At 44.3% G+C, this 23431-nt stretch overlaps 1 protein-coding gene across 4 annotated transcripts in view; it reads right to left on the bottom strand.

Annotated features, from left to right (window-relative positions):
• Positions 1–23431, bottom strand: part of RBM27 (RNA binding motif protein 27) — a 691940-nt gene that overhangs the window by 380271 nt on the left and 288238 nt on the right. For all 4 annotated transcript variants that reach the window (XM_085618112.1, XM_085618111.1, XM_085618110.1 and 1 more), the window contains one exon: positions 9722–9856. In XM_085618112.1, coding sequence (XP_085474238.1) covers positions 9722–9856 — 135 coding nt within the window. The remainder of the gene's footprint in view (positions 1–9721; positions 9857–23431) is intronic.

Here is a 23431-nt window from a genome sequence, read left to right on the forward strand (position 1 = left end):
ACAACAAACCTATCAGTGCATAACCAACAATGCACAATCCTCACAACATATATATCATGGATAACATCAAGAAAGCTTTCCTTAGGATGGACTATAACTCAAAAATCAAGATCCGTAAATTTAACCTGGGATGCACTTGCCTCAATCACAAAATTAAACTCAATGGTCAACCTGGACTATAGTCTGATTGGTCGGATATAGTGATAAACTTGATCAAAGACATCTTTGATGATAACTTCCCTCTTCTCTTTTCCATATTACACTCTCGCTTTGGGTTAGATACCATGGACTATTAAAAATTCTTGAGATTAAGAGTCTAGATATTGAAACGTTCATTGCTAAACAGTATCCATTCGCTCCCGACTCATCTATAGTCTATACAAAGCAGGTGTTATTGTAGCCAAGGTGTAGAAGTTACTCTTAACCAAATCCCACAGATCCAGAACTCGCAACAAACAGAAATGGGAAGTGCATCCTTTCAAAAAGCAATAGAATATTTGACTGGGACCGCATATTTAGAGCCACTTTCTCAAGTAAGATAGCTCCGACGTTCTATCAATTTAAATAAATGGTTATTCACAGATTCTACTGCACTCGATAAACTTAATCTCACACAAGATCCCAAGAGCTGGAACTATATTGAACAAAAGGGCGACCTCACATATATGCTCTTTGACTGGCCCATGCTCTAATCTTACTGGGATTCCGTCTTTGCATTCATCAAAAACACTCTACATATTTTCCCACACACAAATTCTCTTATATACGTCTGGGCCCACTAGATAGATAAAAATTAAGCAGATCGAGACTTACTACACCTAATGTTAACTCTTGCCTGCAAGTTCATCCTCAATAATTATTATTATTAGGTTACTAACTGGAATAACTTCAGTATAGTCTCATTTCACATGAGCCGCAAGTAGTTCACATTTTTAAGATGTTCGGACAACATCTCTCTACAGTGCTCCCCATGGCGCCTATCTCATAGGCCCATTTAGACCTCACTTGATGTCTCTACATACCACTTTGAACCTCCATAAAACCGTACACCTCCACCAGATGACAGACTCATTTATCCTCTCACAAGAGCGGCCATACACGCCCCTTACTTATGGTCTTCACCAACCAAATCAACTTAAATTTATCTCCTGATCTGTATCTAATCCTTCCTCACTTAACACAGAAAAGACCTTAATTACCTACATTAACTGTTTATTCTCATGTGCATATAAGAGATACCACGATGTTTACCTAAATGACAATGGATCTCATGTAATGTGTACTCATCCAATCAGATACAAAACTGTCCAAACGTGTTAATCATAGTCTTGTACGTTTTCCATTTGAAATATGTACTATTACTAATGCAATTGGTATGCAAAACCTGTACCCCATTACTTTCTGAACCCATTATTAACATGCCTTTCATGACAGAGTATACCAAGATATACCATTAGCAACGTTAAGCACTATATTTGCTTTTGTTACTTAAAAATAAATATATATATAACTGTCCCTCTGCTTGCATTACTCCACTAAATATTTTTCCACCGAGTTTATCTACTTTCACAGTTCACTGTACTTTGTTTCTAGCTATGCCCCTTCTAGCAGCCATAAAGGAGAATTCAAGCTGGAGACAGAGGTCAGTGAAATACCTTTAGGGCAGTGGTTCTTGACCTAGGGTCCATGGGCCTCTGTGGGTCCACAACACCTACTCAAGAAATCTGCAACTCTTTAACCAAATGTATTGGCTTAAAAAAGTATATATACATACAGAATGTACATTTTTTAATTTTAAAACAGGAACTTGAACCTAAACATTATGATAGTAGCCTTAGATTGAATCTTGGGAGCCGTACAGGTAAACCGACCCATAATACAGACAATTGGTCGCCCCAATTAAAGCACTAGTATGCACCGACAAAAAGAAAGCATACAACAGAAGCAAAAGTCAAAACAATATGCCCGAGCCCATCCTATAGCGTTCTCCTTTAAAAACAAATCTCAATTGTGTAATGCTCCAACCTTCCTAGTGAACATATTTTCGTATAGGTTTTGTCTGTGTATTAAAGAAAATATTTAATAATTTATGTGTTTAATATATATTTGTTTCTGTAGTTTATGTTGAGAGTCCAATCGTGGACATTGCTTAGATGGGGGTCCTCTGTGTTCTAATGTTGACTAGGGGTCTCCAGAAGTCGCTGAATGAAGAACCACTGCTCTAGGGAATGGATGTGTGAAACGAAGGCACCACTAGGGAGGAGGTACAGCAAGCTTGGCATTGACCAGTGTACTCATGATAGTCCGCAGTAGCTTGTAAATCTGTGCATCATTTATTCTTAATACGAGAAAAGTGAACATTTATATCTTAGCAATTTTGTAGCTCTTGAAGAGGGTCTTGTGTGACAACTCCAAAAGCTTTTAAATGTGCCTTTGTTGCTGGGGAAAAAAAAGGGACTTTCAGAGGTTCAAGTGTTTTCCATAGCTTCACACTCTATCTGGTTAATGCTCCTGTGCTTAACGGAATAGCAATTGAGAGAGAATTCATCTAGTTAGATTAGTAAGAATGTTTCTATCACACAATTAATGTAACTAATTTAATTGCCTCATCGGCCAATAATTAGAACTCCCTTCGTTCATCTAAAATGGTGGACCCTACCATGAGGAGTGGTTGTTGTTGATGGGGTGGAAGTGGAGAGAAAAACTAGGCAAGAAAAAAGGATTTCTCAGAGTGTTGTCTGGAGAACCAATTTGAAAATTAAAACAATTCCACTTCAGACACAGAAGTTTACCTGAACTGGTTCACATTTTTCCATTCCAACCAAGGGAATGAATGATGACTCGCATTTGACCAACGTTTATACATCACCACTCCACAGACTATGCAAGGGCATGACTTGCGATGTAATCAGGCCACAGAAGCTATATAATTAAAATAAAATGTTGAAGCAGTGTTCTGTCTATAGATCAAGAGTCATCAACACTACCAATGTTAGGGGGGGGGGGCATAATTATGATTAAGCCAGGCAGTGCATTACCCACACACCACATTAGAAGCAAACAAGAGACAGCCTAAACACAAAACTGGTTCAGTCACCCTACACCATAGGAGAATGCTATTTACCCCCAGAAGAGTGGTTACCTTTTCATTTAGCCAACCGCATGTTAAAAGACTAAATGGAGTCTTCACATTGGATCTGGCCGGAGCCAAAAATTCTATATTATTATGGCGCCACAGAATGGTGATGTCAAATTACTAAAAAAGAAAAGGCTCAAAAACGTGGCTATTTTTGCAATTTACGGTGAGTGGTCCAGCTAGTTAAAAAATGTTTGCCTGCAACACCACGAATCCTTGAATCGGTTCTGGCTCTGGTACAATGGACAGCTCTTCGAGAAAGAGCTTTGCATGCCCGTGCTACTGAGCGCCAACCTAAATGGCATCTTATTTATAACAAAGAAATGCTTGGTTCGATCTCCACTGCTGTGTCACATTAGAGAATGCACCATGTAAGCTAATTGAGTCTCTTGGTATTACATGCATTGTTACTCTGGTCATATTCCTTTTCAAGAAGCAGAAATCGAGAGAGTCAGGTGTTATGTGGAATCTCAGGGGGCGCAGAGCTTACCTTTTAAAAGCCAAGTGTGAGAGTCCACTTAATGGTTCTATGCAAATGCATGCCTGAGTAACCCATATGAAATGTAATCACCTCTATACTTCGAGGCTCTATAAAAGTATAGAATTGATACAGCTCAGGAAGGAGCCTTTTCAATGACTATGGAAACTTCTTGGAAAAATTCTTCATAATCACAGTACTGTACAGATATGTCTCAACAATTACCATCTTTATTAAACTTTTCTTTTTTTTTTTTTTTTCCAAGTATCTCTAGAGCTGTTATTTTCGGATAGGGATACACCTATGAGGGTACACCCAATGGTTTACAATTTGGCTCTAATTAATAAAGCTTTAAAGTTGTTTGGATACATAAAAACAAATGAATTTTGCACACACAGACACCCATATCCCACCTCTGTCTCTTTCTACTCTTAAACACCACCATTCAACTGATATGGAAATGTTGATAACATAGCACATTCTATGGATTGGTCCCTCTTGACCGATTTTAACATGAGTAAAAGTAAAGCAACTAGTACCTTGATATTCAGGTATTTAGTATGTATTAATGCCTCGATCCTAAACACTTGACTTTCAAATTTGTGCACGTTTATAATTGTAACCGCTGTGCAAACAGATGTTTGTGCAAAGGATCTAAACATTCTAGACATTCATAAATAAGCTTAAAGATCTTAAAAGCACTTCTTCTGTCATTGCAATACTTGGAATTTTGTCAGATGTTTTCAAATCAATATAGATGCATTGGACCAAAATGTGACTCTTTTTATAGTTTTTTAAATCCATTGGCAAGCCTGGTGTGAGTCTTTCAAACCGCTATACGTATGATGTTGTTCTTTAAGTGTGACACGTACTGATATGAAGTTCACTTTTGGTTAAACAACTCCCAAGAAACCAACAAACCCATGTTTTTTAAAGGCAATATAATAGGCTAGCAAAGTATTCAGGTGCTTTTTAAAAGACAATGCAATAGAGTTTTAGTTGCTCAAAAGGGATTAACAAACACTAAAATCTACATACACAATGACTCGCTTCATTTCCAAAATCAAGGAACTGAATTTGATTTCTAGTATATATGCTTTGTAATTAACTTGACTTTACAAGCTGGCAAATATGCTATGTTTATAAATCATTGGAACAGATGCAAACATTTCAGGAGCAATTTTTCATGCCACACTGGAACACAGTTTTGCTCATGCACAGTGTGATTCGTAAAAGCTGAAATTTTTAAAGAAATTATCCACTATGAAAATGATGCTAAAAGTAAATACCCTGTGTGGTTTTCAAGCCATAACAAAGTGCAACTAACACAACTGTTATTCAGTTTGATGTCCCCGCTTGTGGTCATCCGATAGTGGCTGTTGCATTAGGGCAGGTGTGGCTGTGCACTCCAATTACACCAGCTGCGCCTGTGTGATTGCTTTACAAACATTCCTCAGTTCTTTTTTTAGGTCTCGAATCTAGACGGCAAGCATGCTCCATTTCAAAGAGAGACATGCTGTAACAACATTATGAGCGCCTGCCTGACCATAGGCTTACCATTTACTGGCACCATCCTTGCTCCACTTTGTGCTCCCCACTTGTCAAGGGCATGCGTAAGTCGTGCCTCTTCCGTTGTTTAGCCCACCCCAAGAGCACTGGCCAACTGCTGCTAAACATACCTAGCGGCCATTATCATGCTTGGTTTCGGCGCTACTTTTTTTAAAATGGGGGACCAGTCCGGCTACAGTTTGCCTTACAATCTGCCACCCGGTCTTCCGATGGCTGGGACGTCCTACCCGTGACTGAGCAGCCGCAAGCCAGGCAATGTGCGGCAGGTCCAATTATTTTGAAGCGCGTGTGTAAAGCGCTGCAAGACTTGCCTGAAGCCAATGCAACTTGCGGCAGCGGAAAGTCATAGTCAACTGTTGCAGTGCTACTGAAAACGTGTGGTGTGGACTTGAGCCAAATTGTTGCCAATTTGTAATGAAGACACAGCAAGTGCCTGTGTTATCCTTCAGTTTGTATTTAGAATAAACACCAGCCGCAGGAACAGGATGTGGGCAACCCCAAGTATCCTGCCTCTTCCTTCCAATTCTTACCATTTGTAGTTTATATCCTTTAAGGTATGCCTTCCCACTGCATGCAAAATCACATGCTCGTTGAGAGCTTTATTTGGAAGAACAATGCTGCTGGCACTAACATAGCCACCGAGCTGTCTAGGGCGAGGGAGAAGGTTGAAGTGCAGTCCTGCATTTGCAGTTCCTGGTTACATTACTAAAAAACTGGTAACTGCAGCCCAACGGCCTCTGCTTATATGCGTTGAAGAATGTGCCCAGGGGTTAGAGGTCAAATAAATCTTTCAGCCTCAATTAGCCACCTTCCCTATCTCACATTCAGCTGCCTGCAGCATTATTTTTTTATCAAGTTATAACCTCCACTATGTTTCACTGGGATTGGAATTAGCACCCTAACTCACTCACAATGTCCCTATTTTTAGGACTTCGCTCTATATAGAGCACATGCTGTGAAAGTTTCCAGAGCGCTCAAGATGTTTCACAGCAATACCAAAGGGGATGATCATCCCCTTTGGTATCACTTAGTTTGCGCTAAGATGTTTCATAGGCAACTGTACACCCGAGAACCAGAACAGTATGACCTAGAAGCAAGGTCTTTAACGAGGAGTTCGCCACTCCGGTACCGATCCAGGAAAAGCAAGAGCAATTCCGTGATACACTCTGTAGAGATGTACCTCCATCAACACACACAGTCGCAAAGTTACAGAGAGGGCTGCTGAGGGGAATGATGGGCAGCATTGTGGTCACGCAAATATACAACTCTGATGTGGATTGGGTATTTGAAAATAAATCCATTATTTGTAGTTTATTAATCTCTCTGTATATCTAGCAACTAAGTAGATTGCTCAATATTTAGTTCAGACTGCACTGTGGAAGACAAATTACTAAAGTAGGGACTCTCCTAATGTCCCAATCGCTATTCAGGAAGTGTGTAATATAAATAAATCACTATCAAGTGGCAGATTCTCTAGACCAGATGGACTACTGGTGGAATTTTACAAAGAATATGCAGATATTGTAGCATCACCCTTGCTGAAAGTTTATGTAGACATAATTGTGACAGTCCAATTTCTCTTCCTTCGACCGTGAGAAGCCCTAATTATTTCCTTGCACAAAATGTTGGCACATTTTCCTACAAACCACTATCACTAATTAATAATGAAAGTGCGCTTTTTGCAAAAGTCTTAGTTAGTAGACCAATGCCTCTTGTGCCTTTTTTGAAGCTGCTGAGCTAGTCCGATCTTATCAAGATAGATACACAATACATAACTTGCGCACTCTGGTAGCAATGTTTACACTACACTAACAGGACACTAGTGACTGCTGCGCTTTTCTGTGAAGCAGAAAAAAACATTTGATTCACTGGAGATGAAGGTTTGGTAGACGTTCTTCCGAGATGTGTAGTTGGTATGTTCTTTTACAACTCTGTCCATCTTCTATACTCTTATGTGGCTAGACTACAGATCAACAGGTTAATATCTGAACTGTTAATTTCCTGTGGTACAAGGCAGGGTTATACTTTATCACATTTAATACTTGGTACAGCAATAGCTTCAAGGGCCTAAAAGCTTCAGAACAGCATTCCCAAAGAGGACTATTTCGAAGAGGTCAACCATCGATTGCTTCTCCTTATGCAGACTATGTACTACTAAATGTCCAAAATCCTCACAAGCACTCATCATAACCTATGAGTGAGATGGACAGGTTTGGTGGATTATCTGCTTTAAATATAAACTGTTATAAATTGGAAATACTTCCTCTCATGAAAGTGACAAAAGTATTTAGTCAGGAAAATTCCTTCTAGCTGCATACAGGCCCATTCAGATATTTAGCCATTCAAATAAGCATGAACATGGAGGAACTATTGAAATATAATTATGATGCAACTATAGACAAACTAGACACCCAATTTCAAAAATGGATGAAATTACCCTTATCAACATAGTGTAGAACTGCCACATTAAAACAGTGGTTTTGCCCATGTTTGATACTTGTATCGCAATCTGCCATGAAATTATCGAACATTCTTTTTCGCTTAGCAAAGCTCTATGCTGCTGCTGGTGTGGGCTAGTGAGCAGGATACTGCTATCTTGAGTAGTTTACTAGACCATATAATTTAGATGGACTGGTAGTACCAGAAGCCCGATTCTTCTACCTCAGGCACACGTGTATTACTATCTTATTTAGTGTATAGAATGCACACTATAGACATTAGATGATAGAAACTACTCTTGGGCACAACCACACTTGCTGAAGACAGTTTTTCTTTTTTGAAAGAAGCGGAAGAGGCTAACCTCTCAAATTTATAAACTTCTTTAGACACATAAGCTTGGCAAGAGCAAGGTTCTTGCAATCGCTGCTTATGTCAATAGCATTATACATAATATTCCCTTGATGCTTGAAAGTAGTTCTGAAAAGATCCTCCCTGTGCTGTAGCAGCACCAGAGCTGTAGCCTTTTTTTTACAGGGCTAATTGTTGACGCTGTACCTATTAACATATAGAGGTAGCAGTTCTTCCGTATCACTTTTATTACACTGTAGACCGGTCCACAGACACACAGCACTGCATCCTATAATGAAGAATGCACAACCAGAATATGTAGCTCTCACAAGAATTACATAGCTACATATGAGGAACAGTCACCTTCTTGTACTCACAAGCCATGCAAATCCATGTTGTTGCTGTTCCCCAGGCTAGAATATACTCCAAGGAGGCTTGGGAGTAACAGTGACAGACGGGGCCACTGAGTCCCGTATTGTGGAAGACTATCAGTAGCATATCTTATTACAACGCCAAACTCCTAAAACCCACTTCAAGCCAGTAAAGCTGTGAACAGTGAGTAACCAGCTTCCTGATGCAGTAGTGGACCAGGTTGTTTTCTGTGTTAATCATTTCCCAAACATGATCGCAGCACTAGAAGAAAGGCCATCAACACTGAGAAAATTGCATTCAGCTTCAACAAGTTTAGGTGCAAGGATGCATCCACTGTGTCCCACTCATAAATGGGGCAATTCATAAACCCCAGCACATTCTACTGGAGTGAAGCCATCACTGAGTGAAAGCTGTTTAGGGCTTCTAATAGTATTGCCCTGACCGAAAAAAGCATTTTCTAGAAATTCTAGATTAAGCACAACATACACGTTTGAAGCACATTAAGTCAATTACAGTAAGTCAATTTACTAACAACGGCTGTTAAGAAAAATGAAACACGGAGTGTTTTTTTTTTTTTTTAAAGATGTGCTGTTGGGGTTAGTCGAAAAAAACTTGATAATGACCAATGAAGAACCCAACAAAAATCCATCCTGCCAAAGAAATGTTGATTAAGTGTGCTGCAGACTTTACAATGGCACAGGAAAAAAGAGGTCCAAAGGCAGAGTATCAAACATAAGGCAACATTTTCAAACCGCCAAAATTGGCACTTGCCAGCAAGGAGCAATATAAATATATATTTCATCAAAAAAATTGCAAAGTAAGAAAAAATATAAAAACAGTAGATGAGGGCAGGGCTCACAAATACATATTTATATTACAGGAGTTTCCTTAATGAGAAATGAAAGGTAAATAGAACATTTGCTGAGAGACTCATTTTTTCCTCAGGATGGAGAAAAATAGGGTAATTTCTCCAGTACCAAAAAAAAATAGAATCAGTGCAATTAACATGAACACAAAAGAAAACTCGGGTCAGTAGGAGTGTTAAAAGACTCTTCAAGATAGGTTTTATGGCCTTGTTTTTGATTGGAACAAATAATCATAGAAGGCAGATCCCGCAGTCAAGGGCTTCATTACTATACTTCTACACAAACAGTTTTGGTTAAAGCACTCCAACATTCATGTGAAAAATGGCTAGTTTCTAGACCACTAATTTCAAATATGATTTGGATCGTGGGATTCCAATGCATTTAATACATTTAAATTGAAGGCTGTTGGATTTTCTAAAATGAGACAAAGGTAAAAGATTACAGGCATAGAAATACTGCTTTCACACATCATGTTGTCATACTAAAGAAACATTATCTAAAACATTTGCTTACTTTCGGATGCTGTATACAGCAGGTTCGGAGGTAAGGGAGGAGGTAGTCTTGCTCCCACTGGTGCATGAGTGGGTACCGTAGCTGTTCTAGGCTGTTCACGGTTACTAATTAAGTTCGACTGAGTTAATGGCATCCCTAAAAAAATACGACAAAAGTCGACATTTAATAAAGCTGTTGAATGGCCGTGTAATGCACACTAACATAGTTACTTCTAAATTTAATTAGCAAATTCAGAGAAAACATTTTGAAACACATTTGCATCACAGTAATAACCAAACTGCTTACTACTACCACTACTTTCTGCCAATCCTACGTTTCCATCACAGGTGTCCGCTGTGTTTTCATACACAGAAGAATATCATTGCACTTGGCTGGGAAACCAGAACACTTTTTTTAATGTGCAAACCTGTGAAACAAAAACTACTCACTTAAAAGCTTAGAGTTTCACATAGGAGGATATCTTTAATCTTCATCTAGTTCTCACAATGTCCTAACAGTAGATGAATCTAACCCCAGGTGGAAAAAGACACACACAGAAACCACTTTCACATAGTTTAATAAACATCACATTTCAGCTAGCATTCAGTAACGATGTGCATCCATTGAATAAATAACCAATGAAACCTCCGAAATAACTGAGCACTAACATTTACTATAAGAGTTTTAGTCCCCCCACATCACGGAAGAAAAATTCTGACCCTCTCCTAACAAAGCTGCATACGCTTGTTGAGGTTTCAAAATTTTAATGAATGCTTAGTTCTCTGTAAATCCTGAAACTGTATCTCAATGGGTTGGGGTCTGGACTTTGAAATGGCCATCCTAAAATTCCATTTCTTTTTGGATCATGGTCCTGTTGCATGATGTACTTACAGCAAAGAGTTCACTGATGGACATCGGATTTATATTTCCCTCTCGAATGAGCTGGTATAGGGAGGAATTCATGATTGACTCTAAATATAGTGAGGTATCCAGGCTCCAGGGCTGCAAAACAGGCCTCAAGTCATCAAACAAACAATGCTTGATAGATGATATGAGGTTCTTTTATTGATACACAGTCTGTTTAATTTTAAATAATTATTTTATTAATTTTTCACAAGAAAAACAGAAAACAATTATGAGGCAATACAAGCACAATACTATCCTCTTATTCGAGAGATGTGTTAACAGATGCATAAACTGGCAGAAGTATTCTGGTTAATCCAGGAGCTGTTTTGCAAACCTAAGCTGGATAAAGCCTTGGTGTACTTCGCAATCTCGATTAGAACCACTTATCGTGGCAAGTTTGCTGGATAGCCACTGATGGGTAGATAGGTAACAGTCTTGAACGATCTCAATTCATTAAAAATGGTTCTCACTGTGGGATGATGTACTTCACATTGTTTGGAAAGGGCTTTCTAACCCTTTCCAGATTGATAAGCAGCAACAATTATTTTTCTGTGAACATCAAGGATATCTTTCGTATAGACATGATGCATTACCAAAAACCCAAATTCTGTAGACCAGATTGTCAGTTTTCGATTCTACATACAGGTGGTAGAATTTCCCAATTATCAATAACTCATGTGCACATTTCTAGCAGCACCTAGTTCAAACTGCCTTCTTAAATGATAGGGCAACAGTGATGGTGCGCCCTACCAATGCTGGGACGCCCCGAGTCTGCTTCTATATCTCCGCGCTCGTGAGGCTCCACATCATGTTTAAGTAGATATGGAGCCCGAGCCACTGGTGCATGGAAAGGAGCTAGCAGTTTTTAAAGAAAAAAGAAGAAGCTTTTCTGAAAATCATGCTGCCATTTAGACACAATGGGAACAGCGCCTGACCACCAAGCCTGGAGTATGGATCTGTGTGTGTGCGTATGTATACAACGGTGGGTCTGGGGGAGCTGTTCCTAGGACTAGTCCCCAAGATCAAAGGGCGCAAGACTCCTTCCCCCGTTAATGCCCTCATTGGATGTCTGGTCCCCCTTACATAGCCTTGGCTAATACACAGTTTCCCTTGGGAATCAAAAAATAATTGGCCCTGTGCCTTTCCTTAAATGTTTCCACAACCTCCAACTGTTGAACATACAGTTAATATAATGCATATGTCCAGGAGGAGGTGGAGATAGAATTAATCCCATGGGATGAGCAAATAGGCTCTAGCTCCGCTGGAGAAGAAGTTACTGGAGCTGGCAGCTGGCCACCCAGGACCCCTCCCTTGAAGAAAAGACCAATTAGGACCATCTGGGTCCGGAGAACCTCTAAGGCCTGCCAGACAGCTTTTAAAATGAAATCGAAGTACTCCAAGGAATCTAACCACATGGAAGACACTTCTGACTGCCTCAAGAAGCTTTTCTTAAGAATACATGCTATTCTTTTGAATGGCATCTCCAGCTACCCAGGGACTTCAGACACTCTCCTCTCCAATATCACACAAATCGAGGGCTATGGCACTCTGGATGACACTACCCTCCAATTCGGCAAATTAGACCCCGTTCAGCCTCAACACCCTAAATCAGTCCCACGTGATCTACCCCCGTCCTGATGAGGGCCTAAAGGACAAACATGTCATGCCCCAAGACAAATTGGACCCTGAGGATATCCATCATCCTCCGAGTGGGCCCCGGAGGACAAAGTAGCAGCATACCTCCATAACCCTCAAAACAAGGAAGTCCGTAACAGACAGCAGGAGGAATGCCCCAGCCCCTCTCGCGAATGGAAGCTATCCCTCACTTCCAAAATTGATGAAAATATGGCTACCTTCCTAGCAAAATACCTTAAAAGAACCCAAGAAGGGCAATGACTGCTTATGGAGCTGTTGCTAGGACAAGCTGCTTGATATTGTGGGGGGAATTAACAAACAAGTTACTTACCTTCGGTAACGATATATCTGTAAGAAACATAGGTTACTTATAGATTCCTTACCTTAGTATCTCCCCCAGGCGTCACTGTATCTGGAAAGTTTTTCGTCAGTAGTACCCCTGTGCGTCGTGGTCGCCGGGATGACGTAGTGGTAGCTACATAGACGCCGCCCAAGCGCTGACGTTAACTCCATATATGACTTTCCACACCAGAAGCGCAGAGCCATGCAAGACACTGACCACTAGTGCACAAAACTAGGGCCCGGAAAGGATGACTTTAACCTCAGAAGTCAATTTGGAGAACGGGGAGGATGGGTGGGGCGGTAAGGAATCTATAACTAACCTATGTTTCTTACAGATATATCGTTACCGAAGGTAAGTAACTTGTTCATCTGAAAGAAACAGTTACTTATAGATTCCTTACCTTAGAATAGATACCCCAGCAAAACCAACCCCGGAAGTTGGTCGGCGAACTAAGTTCACACCAGAAAGTCCTGGAGAACAGAACAGCCAAAGAAGCAGTCTCTCCGGACTTGGCTTTCCAGGCAGTAGTGTTTGGTGAACGTTTGCAGCGATGCCCACATAGCTGCCTGACAGATGTCATTTAGGGGGACTCCTGTCCCAAAGCAGTGGTAGCTACCGTCACACTGGTGGAACGGCGCGCAGTCCCACTGGAGGCTCTTTCTTTGCCAAAGAACAGCAGGCTTTGATGCACAGAACGACCCACCTGGAGATGATACGTTTGTGCACGGCCCGACCTCTCTTAGCGCCCACTTAACCAACAAAGAGCTGGTCATCCACCCGGAATTGTTTTGTGCGATCCAAATAGAAGGAAATTGCACGTTTTGGATCCAGCCGGTAGAGCCTCTCTTCCTCTTTTGAAGGATGTGGAGGCTGAAAGAAGGTGGGCAAAGTGATGGTTTGACCAATGTGGAAAGAAGTAACCACTTTGGGAAGAAAGGAAGGTCTAGTTCCAAGGACAACCTTGTCCGGATGGACAGCCAGAAAGGGGGCGGCTTGGAAGAGCTTGTAGCTCACTCACCCTGCGTGAAGAGGTGATGGCCACCAAAAAGGCAGTTTTCGAAGAAGCCCGAGAGAACAGTTAAGAAGCGGCACAAAGGGAGCGCACATAAGGTAAGTAAGCACTAAGTTTAAGTCCCACTGGGGCATCATGAAGGGAAAAGGAGGAAAAAGATGAGTAATGCCCTTAAGGAATCTATTTACAACAGAGGACTTGAAAAGAGAAGGCTGTGTAGGAAGGCTAAGGAAGGCAGAAATGGACAAGAGGTAGTCTTTGAGAGTGCCCAGAGCAGAGCCCTGCTGGGCCAAAGAAAGGAGGAAGAAGAGAACCGGAGAAAGAGGGGCGGAAAGGGGATCTACAACCTTTGCTATGCACCATGCCACAAATTTGTTGCATCTGCAGGCGTATACAGTCTTAGTGGAGGGATGCCTGGCAGCCAAGATAACATCGTAGACTTCGGGAGGCAAGTTAAACGACATCAACTGTCGCCGCTCAATCTCCACGCAAAGAGGTGGAGGCTGGACAGGTTTGGGTGGAGGACTGTCCCCCTGATGCTGCGACAGAACATCCTCCCGAAGAGGCAGTCTGATCGGAGGATCTATGGCCATGTTGAGCAGCTTGGGATACCAGACTCTTCGTGCCCAATCCGGAACCACAAGAATGACTTGGGCCCGGTCTTGCTTGATCTTCTTCAGCACTCTGGGCAGAAGTGATATAGAAGTGATATAGGCGGAAACGTGTATAGAAGACCGCAACTCCACTAGCGACCAAACACGTCGCCTGGCGAGTGCCGCCTTGGAAATTCCAACACGCAGAACTACTGACATTGCGAGTTCTCTTTGGTGGCGAATAGATCTAACCAAGTTTCTCCCCACTGTTGAAAGAGACCTTGCACCACCTTAGAGTGAAGACTCCATTCGTGATCCATCATGCACCTGCAGCTGAGTTATTCTGCCCTGGCTTTCAGAGAGCCTGCCAGGTGTTGAACCACCAGGGATGTGCCCTGATGTTCCAGCCATGTCCAGAGGCGGAGGGCCTCCTGACGTAGGGTCCACGACCCCACCCAGCCTTGTTTGTTGCAGTACCACATGGCGGTGGTGTTGTCCGTGAACACTTGCACTGCTCTTCCCCAGACAGAGGGAAGGAATGCCTTGAGTGCAAGACGAATCGCCCGAAGCTCCTGAAGGTTGATGGGGAGCCCAGACTCCGATGGAGACCAGAGGCCTCTGATCTCCGCCTCCCCCATGTGGCCGTCCTATCCCAGGAGTGATGCATCGGTCACCACTGTGAACTCTGGTTGAGGATGGGAGAGGGATCTGCCTTCGACCCAATCCTGGTTCGTAAAACCCCACTTGGTGTGCAGTGCACTCCGAGATCTGGATGCAATCGGACAGATTCCCTTGATGTTGGGCCCACTGGAACTTCAGTTCCCTCTGCAATGCCCGCATAAGCAATCTGGCATGATCCACCATTGCAAAACCCAATGGTCTTATGTAATTGGCCAATAGTGGTGCAGATGATGGCATATGGGTGGTGCCCATAATGGTTGGAGGGGAAACTAAAGGGGTTTGGAGGCTGCGGCTGATGGGGGAGTGCTGTCTGGACTGCTGGCTACGTGTCATACGTGATCTATGAGATCTGCGTAATCTTGCATGAAAAGGCTGGGATGCCTGTTGGTCGTGGTGGCTGGGAGGGTATGGACGCAGCGAGGGCTCCTTCTGTGGCCACGTAAGAGGCAGAATGTGGACTGGGGAGAAAATAGGGGCCATTGACAAGACGAAGGACCTGGCCATAGCTATGCAGTACTTAAAGCGCTCCTGCGCTGAGCCCACCTTCTCTCCAAAAAGACGAGAGGGCATGTCCATAAGCGAGGCTTGAACATCCCATGAAAAGCCAGTGGTTATCAGACAGGTGTGGCTCTGCAAGGCCACAATGAATTTGCTCTACCCAGCAACTCGATCATGTCCAGTCCACATCGTATGGTAAACTTTGCTTCATCTATCCCCATCACCAATAGCTTGTTAGAGTATGGTTCAGACCTCCTAAAAGACTATAGGCAACACTTGTGCAACAGAATCCCAGATCATATAGGAATATCGGCCCAAAACCCACGCAGTGTTTACCAACCACAGTGCAAGGCTAGCGGAAGAGACCATTCTTTTATCAAAGGTATTGAGCCTCTTGGATTCCCTATCTGGTGGAATGGTAGGAAATGCGTCAGTGTTTATCTCAGAGGTGGAAGCTTGGACCACCACGCTATTCGGGATGGGGTGCTGGGTAAGGTAATTGTAGTTCCCCTGAGCAGGGTGATGGCGGCGGGTAATTGTCCTATGCACAGGAGTACACCTGTGCAGGGCTTGGACCAGGTCCCAAGTAGGACGTCGGTAAGGGGTTCATTAAAAGGGAGTAGGGGTTCACAAGGGGCAGCTCCTGGCTGAAGCTCCTCTGTCAAAACGTTAGTCTTGACTTCCACTGTGGGTAGCTTATGGTTCTAGACATCAATCGCCATATGCACCATCATAGCAATGAAGCTCCCTCCTCCGTAGCCACGGTTGCAGGAGAGACCAAGCCAATATCAGGTAAGCTGTCTAAACCACTGGCCATCGCCAGTTCCTCATACCAGTAGTACTAATTTCCATCTACAGGATGCTGGTATACACAAGGGCCCTCTGACCCCTCCCATTTATCTCCTTTTCCAGACCGGTCACATGCAAAATCTAATGGCTCTAATCAAACAGAATAGTTCCGGTTGGTGCTGGAACTGGCGTCGGGTGACGCCAGTCAGGCTCCCTGTTGGAGTCTTTGCTACAGAACCAACATGGGATCCATGGGTCCCAACTGGCGCAGAGGGCGAATCCGCCGGCGATGATCCAGTGGTGGCCCTCCCACACCTGTGAGGCACAAAGGCGCTCCAGAGAGACCGGGTTGCCCAAATATGAGGCACATGGTCTCATTAAATTCCCTCTGCTGGGCGAGTGTCGCTCCGGCTCCAGAATAGTCAGTGAAGCGCGGAGCGAACCCTATATCAGGCTCCACAGAAGCATGAGGCCTGGAGGGCCGACACTCCTGTGCCTTGTCAGAAGACATTTAGCTCTACGAAATCAAAGACCTCTTCTGCTTTTTCGATTTCTTGTGCTTGTGATCTGTGCCACTGACATTAACTTGAGTGGGCTAAGGACTTTAAGCAAAAATAACCTTGAATATCATCATATAATGAATGGTTTTAATAAAACTATCATACGACCCTTAGCCTGTGAGCAAAAGTAACATCCTTAAATATTCACTACTTATACACCTCTTGTGCTTATCTGCTAAAATCCCATAATACAGTGTCCACTGTAGCTTTGTCCACACCCCTTTTCCACACAAGTGGAACAATGCAAGTGGCTAGAGAGCGATTTAGGATCTTCATTAAGATTGGTAAAATGGAGGGGCGCTAGTGAGCCCGAAGCAAGATGGCCGCAAATTAGTGCAGCTCTGCTGATCGGGCTAAAATCTGCTAAAAATCCTGCATTTCTTCTAGCCATCTCAGCACGAGAGACGACTATTCTGCATCCTCCGCGCTTAATCCACATTTTAATGTGCATATTAGTGTAATTGCTGCTGAATTTGTGTAAAGACCGCTCCTCGACTAGACGACAACATGGCGGCCGTCACGGACTAAAGACTGCTGATGAAGCGGCTAAATCATTGCGGTGGCGTCGGAGCGTACGGAGTGCTGGGACGGACTGAAGCCACCCACGCGGACTTCAGCTCGTAGAAAGGATTTCAAGGTGAGCGCTGCGCACTGAGGTAGATCGGACGCCGAGCGGCTTGGCGCTCCTGGGCAGAGTGGAGATGGTGCACGGAGGTAGGGCCGGCGGAGCCCGAGGTGCCGTGCCAGGTTTACGATAGTGCTCGCCCTGATTCCAGTAAACGGCGTCGAGTTTGTGGAGTGGCGCCGTTGACGACTCGCTGCTTCCCGCTGCCGGGGTGCGAATGCCCAGCGGCGGTGAAGGTGAAGTTGCAGGCTGCACTAGCAAGGGTCGTCTGTAGAGCGCCTAACAGTGCGGTGGAGGGACTGACCGCTCAGCCCTGCCATCATTGGATAAGCAACAGATAAGAATATAGCTGTGTGCGGGGCCCATATTTATACTGGTGTTGGAGCTGCTATGCCTGCCAAACTGGACATGTGATATTACCTGTGGGATAAAGATAGCGGCCTAAGTTGCGACTGGTCCCAGCGGATCATAGTGGTGGTGTGACCGTTGAGCGGTGTGGACCCCCCACAAGAGCGAGATATTAGAACCCAGGGGCTTGCCTGTTACTGGTTTGGTTATACAGACTTGCGACTAGAGGGGCTGATGCCCGATTGATGTCAGCGTTGAACACGAGGAAAGGTCGCGCTGTATAGTGAGCCTGCAGGCCCTGTTGCTAACGGGGAGATCAAGGCGGGCGCCATTAGAGGCGTGGTGCCTATCACATAAAATTGTGACTCCCTCACCAAGGAACTACTACAGAATGCTGTAGAGCCAAGGCCTTGTGGTACTGTGGAACTGACCGTTGGCTACTGGAATAACCGCAATATCCTGTCCAGCTGACGGTGAGGTGCGATGGAGAACTTTCTTGCCCCGCTGCAAGAGGGCCGCACTGGAGGTGGCCTGTCCAAAACCAGGCTTTGCGGGATCACTAGCTTCTGTGGGGTGTTCTTCTCATGACGGCTGGGGACAGGGGTCCAATGTGAAGCTCAGCTGTGGCCGCAGGTACAAAGATGGGGAAAACAGACAAACAACTGTAGTCCAAACTCTTGTTTGATTCTAAACGTCTTAAAAAAACGCAGATGCAGGCTACCTCGGACACTGAGACTGATCTAGAAGCGGGTGGCAGCAGCAAATTGGAACGAATGATGCTGGCCATGCAACAAAGTTTGCACACAATTGACAGTAAAATTGATAACCTGAATTTCCGTGTGGATACCATGACGGCAAAGCTGGACAAGCATGGAGTGTGCCTAACAGAGGCGGAGCAGCGTATCTCCAACACAGAAGATAAGGAGGAAAACATCACGGAGTCGTGTACCCAGATGGAGAAACTACTGGTGGTAATACAGGCCAAGAACGAGGATTTGGAGGCAAGGTCCCGGCGCAATAACTTGCGCATTACGGGGGTGCCTGAATCTACCAACACGGGGAAAATGGAACCCTATGTAGAGCAAATGCTCAAAACCATGTTGGGTGCAGAACATTTTTCTAACGTGTTGGTGGTGAAGAGGGCTCATCGCTCTCTCACGCCACGCCCTGTCCCAGGAGCACCCCCGCGCCCAATAATTGCCAAACTCCTCAATTATCGGGATAGAGACGTTGCACTCCATCTTGCGAGGGAGATGGGCACTACCAAGTACCAGGGGATGGAGGTGGCGCTTTTCCCAGACTTTACAACGGCGGTGCAGCATGCCCGGCTGGAAGAAGTTGTTGCAGGTCATGAAGATACAATATGCCATGCTGTACCCGGCGCAACTCAGAATACAGCATGGTAGCAAACCTAGAATCTTCACGTCCCCATAAGACGCTATGCAGTTTGTAAAGCAACTGGAGCGACGCAAAACGACTAGAATGGACGGAGATGAAGCGGATAATGAAGATTAAAGAAAGCAGGTTGCATGCTGGTTCTAACTGGTATTGATGTATATAATTTTTTCAATATATGTAGTCAAGTATTACTATAACCCTATAGTTTGAAGGCACCGAGGCTCCTACGAAGGGTATTGCCACAGGGATGTAATATACAGTATTTGCAAGTGTCATAAGATGTGTAGGGGTGATAGTTATTTGGGGATACCTCCAAATGGACAATTAACGCGGATATGCCAATGCATTAGCATACGATGCAGTTACACACATGCTGATACGCCTGATACCCTAGCTGTGACATTGGTTGATGGGTTGGATATAGGGATTTTTTTTTTTACATGACTGTTTATATACGCTTATTTTTATTGTTCAATAATTGCTCGTTATATGTAATGGATCCATTACTCATGGTCTATGTGGGCTATGCGGCTGGGAACTGAATCAAACCTTTTTAGATGAATGCTGGTTGGGCTGTGGGTTACGTCGCATCTGTTTGACACTGCAACAAGGCAGGGGTTCTTCCTTTGTGGATGCTATTGTGAACCATAATGACATGTGATGTGCTAGGTGGCGGAATATGTGTTGCCCTGACCCCCCCTTATTCCAACGAGGGGGTCGGTGGGCAGCTAGTGACCGCCAGAAGGGTACAACCCAAGTAGTTCATGGTTGGGATTGTTGTCTGTGAGCGGATTAGCTGCTTACAGCAGGATGGGGGGTTAGATTTGTTCTTGGTGTTCCTTGCCTTAGGGTTCCTTAGAATGATTGGGATGCTTAAGTGGGAGGGGGGGGGGGGGATCAGTTGGGGGTTTGTTCAAAGACATCATTGAGCAAGGCAGAATACATGACATTCAGACATCATGCGACAGCAATAATAGATGCAGTGTACAAAATTCCTACATAGATAAGGCACAGTACTGATGGCCACTGGGGATGGTAAGCTAACCTGGATAACATGGAATGTTAGAGGTCTTAATCTGAAGACAAGGCAGGTGCTGGCGTATCTGGATCGTCACAACGTCCAAGTGGCGTTATTGCAGGAAACTCACCTTACCAAATATGCAGCTGCAGTAGTGGCCACTAGATGGGCTGGGGTAAAATTGGCATCCTCCTACTCCTCGTATGTGAGGGGAGTTATTATTTTAATTTTAAAAAATCTCTCGTTTGTAACCTCACTGTGAGAGATTGCAGGAGGGACTTACTAGTGTGTCGCCATGGGAGGGCTCTTCCCGTAGAGCGCGAACTCCTCTCCACAATCAGGAAGCGCTGGACTGCCGAAGACTGGGAGGCTGGGAATCCGGCACCGAAATCACCCGTATGCTCTGAATATGTGTCACTTGATTTGCGAAACATAACCGCGGTGTGCCTTAGCCTTCCTAGCCCAAATTCTTGTTACGAGCACTACGTTTACTCAAGCTCTGCTATATAGATATATATACATATAGGCGCCACGTGTTAATCGGCATTGAGAGGTCCCGTTGACACTTCAGAAATACTACTTTATTTTGGTTCTCCCCCGCCCCCTCCCCCCCTCCCCCCCTCACAAACAGTCCAGCAGAAGAAACCCTGCGAGCACTTCGTGGACGGGTGTATTATTAATAAATAAGGTAATCTAACTCATAACTGACGGCTCACTCTTTTTCCTCCTATGAGCCTCCGGGGAGACAACCATAACAACGAAGAGGAGGAGCCGGGAACATCAAACTCTACATCCCCCTCGGGCCCAGCCAAGGCAACATCGGGAGAGAAACCAGAAGGGACACTTCCCACACAATATACCTTTTCTGCTAAGGACAATAAAAATCTTCCTTTCGGCAAATATATACAGCCTCCTCGCCTGTTTGTCAAACCTGCCCTCCCACACTCACATGTGGACATAGATGACAATGGTCAGTATGTAATAGTGCAGGGAAAATTGTGCGGTATGTTGGTGACAATCCTCAATGTCTATGGCCCTAATATTGACGACCCTGGTTTTTACGAGACACTGTGGAGCAAGGTGCAATCGTCTGTGGGGGCGATTTTAATGTAGTATTAAACCCTGCGATGGACCGTCACTCCAATGCAGAAGCCACAGTCAAAAAAGCTGCACAGGTCGTTAAGAGTGGTATGCAGGATCTGTCTCTTATTGTTCTCTGGAGGTTGACACCCCCAGGGGCACGGGAGGGTACCTATCACTTCTATACACATCAGTTCTGTTCACAACGGGACTATTGGTTGACTACAAGTGATGTAACACACTGATCACTAAGGTTACCCACTTGCCTCGGACACTCTCCGATCATTCTCCATCACTACTCACAATGCTAATACCCATGTATACCCCACCACAGTTCCAACGGAGACTGCAATCCACCGCGCTGCATGACCAGGTTTATCGGGAGAGGGTGCGGGAAGCCACTGAACATTATTTTACTGAAAAGGTTGGGTCAGTAAAAAGTTTGAGCATTCTGTGGGAGCAATCAAAGTGACAATACGTGGAGTATGCATAGGCCTGCAAGATAGGGTGCTTAAATCACTAAAGGGATCTATGAAACAACTTGAGCAAGAGTTGGCTTGTCTTGAGCGGCATTATGAAAATACATCAGATAACGCTACACTAGCGTCTGTGCGATTGAAAATCACTGAATATAATGATCTGGCGGAACAAGAGGTGAGGCATATGTCCCGGTGCTGGACAGCTAGATATTATGGGGAGGGAGGCCGACCGGGACGGGCCTTAGCTGCCAAGATAACTGAACCATGGGCGAAAAACCGTATAGTGCAATCTATTGCAGATGGTGACACTAGGCATTGCGACAACAGGTATTCTTAATTCGTTTGTGCACTACTACAAATCCATGTTTAGCAGTGGACATACTTCTGATGACGATGAAATAGCACACTACTTCGAAGATATAGCCCTGGTTTGGTTGTCAAAAGGGCAACAGGACTTTTTGATGCACCCGCTGACATTAGATGAAGTATGTGACGCCATACTCGCTCTGCCTAATGGCAAAGCTACAGGCACAGACGGGCTCCCAGTGGACTTTTATAAAGAGTACATCGACATACTGGTACCACATCTTCACGCTATGTTCGAAGCCGCTTACGAACAGCAACGGCTAAAGACACACTGTGTGAAGCACTAATTATAGCTCTACTGAAACCAGGAAAGGAACCCAATAGTTGTGAATCCTATAGGCCATTGTCACTAATGAACACTGATGTCAAGATATTAGCTAAAGTGCTGACAACCAGGTTGAGGTTGCCATTGCCGGTCATGGTGTTACCTGATCAATCAAGACTTATTCCTACCCGCTCCACAGCGCACAATCTAAGGACGCTTTTTGCGGTGATGTATCTTCTGGAACCTACCCTGCCAGCTGCCGCGATCCTACTGGACGCCGCAAAGGCATTTGATTCCATCTCCTAGTGGTATATGTTTGCAGTGTTACATCGTATGGGTGGGCCATTTATTTATACTAACTGGATCAAGTTGTTGTACACCGATCCAGTGGCTCGTGTGCGTATTAATGGGCGGACGTCTGACACATTTCCAATTAGGCGCGGGACAAGGCAGGGCTGCCCTCTATCGCCTCTGTTATTCGCAGTGGTGTTAGAGCCACTGGCCTGTATATTGCGACAGAGTCATGCGTGGGCGGCTCTGCGCTTCCTCCAGAGGCCATTAGCGGTGTCCATGTATGCAGACGACATGGTCGTTTATGTGCGCGAACCGGCGGTGTATTTGGAACAACTTATTAGAGAGCATATTAGATTTGAAAGGCATTCAGGTCTGGGGATTAATTGGAATAAGTCGGTAGTGATCTCTCTGACAGTTGGCATAGCGCAGGTTAAACTGGGAAAGCCATTAGAATGGAGTGCAGACCCGGTTAAGTACCTGGGTATTTGGATTCATAAAGACCCACAGATCTTTATACGTACAAACTATGGCACTGTGATTTCTCGACTTGCACAAGTCACTAGATGGATACGACTACCATTAACGTTTGCCGACAGGGTGGCTTTGATTAAAATGGTGGTCCTACCGAAATTTTTAGATTTGTTTGTAAATATACCCATTATATTGAGAACACTTTTTACTACACTGCGCGCATTGCTGATCACGTTAATCTGGAGAGGTAAAAAGCCACAAGTTAAATGGGAGGTATTAACGTTGCCGTATGAGATGGGCGGGTTCACGGTGCCTGATGTGCAGTTATACTATTTGTGTGCACAAGCGCAATATGCCTTTTATTAGCAAA

The sequence above is a fragment of the Triturus cristatus genome, chromosome 7 (assembly GCF_964204655.1).
Source record: "Triturus cristatus chromosome 7, aTriCri1.1, whole genome shotgun sequence".
Taxonomy (NCBI): Eukaryota; Metazoa; Chordata; class Amphibia; order Caudata; family Salamandridae; genus Triturus; species Triturus cristatus.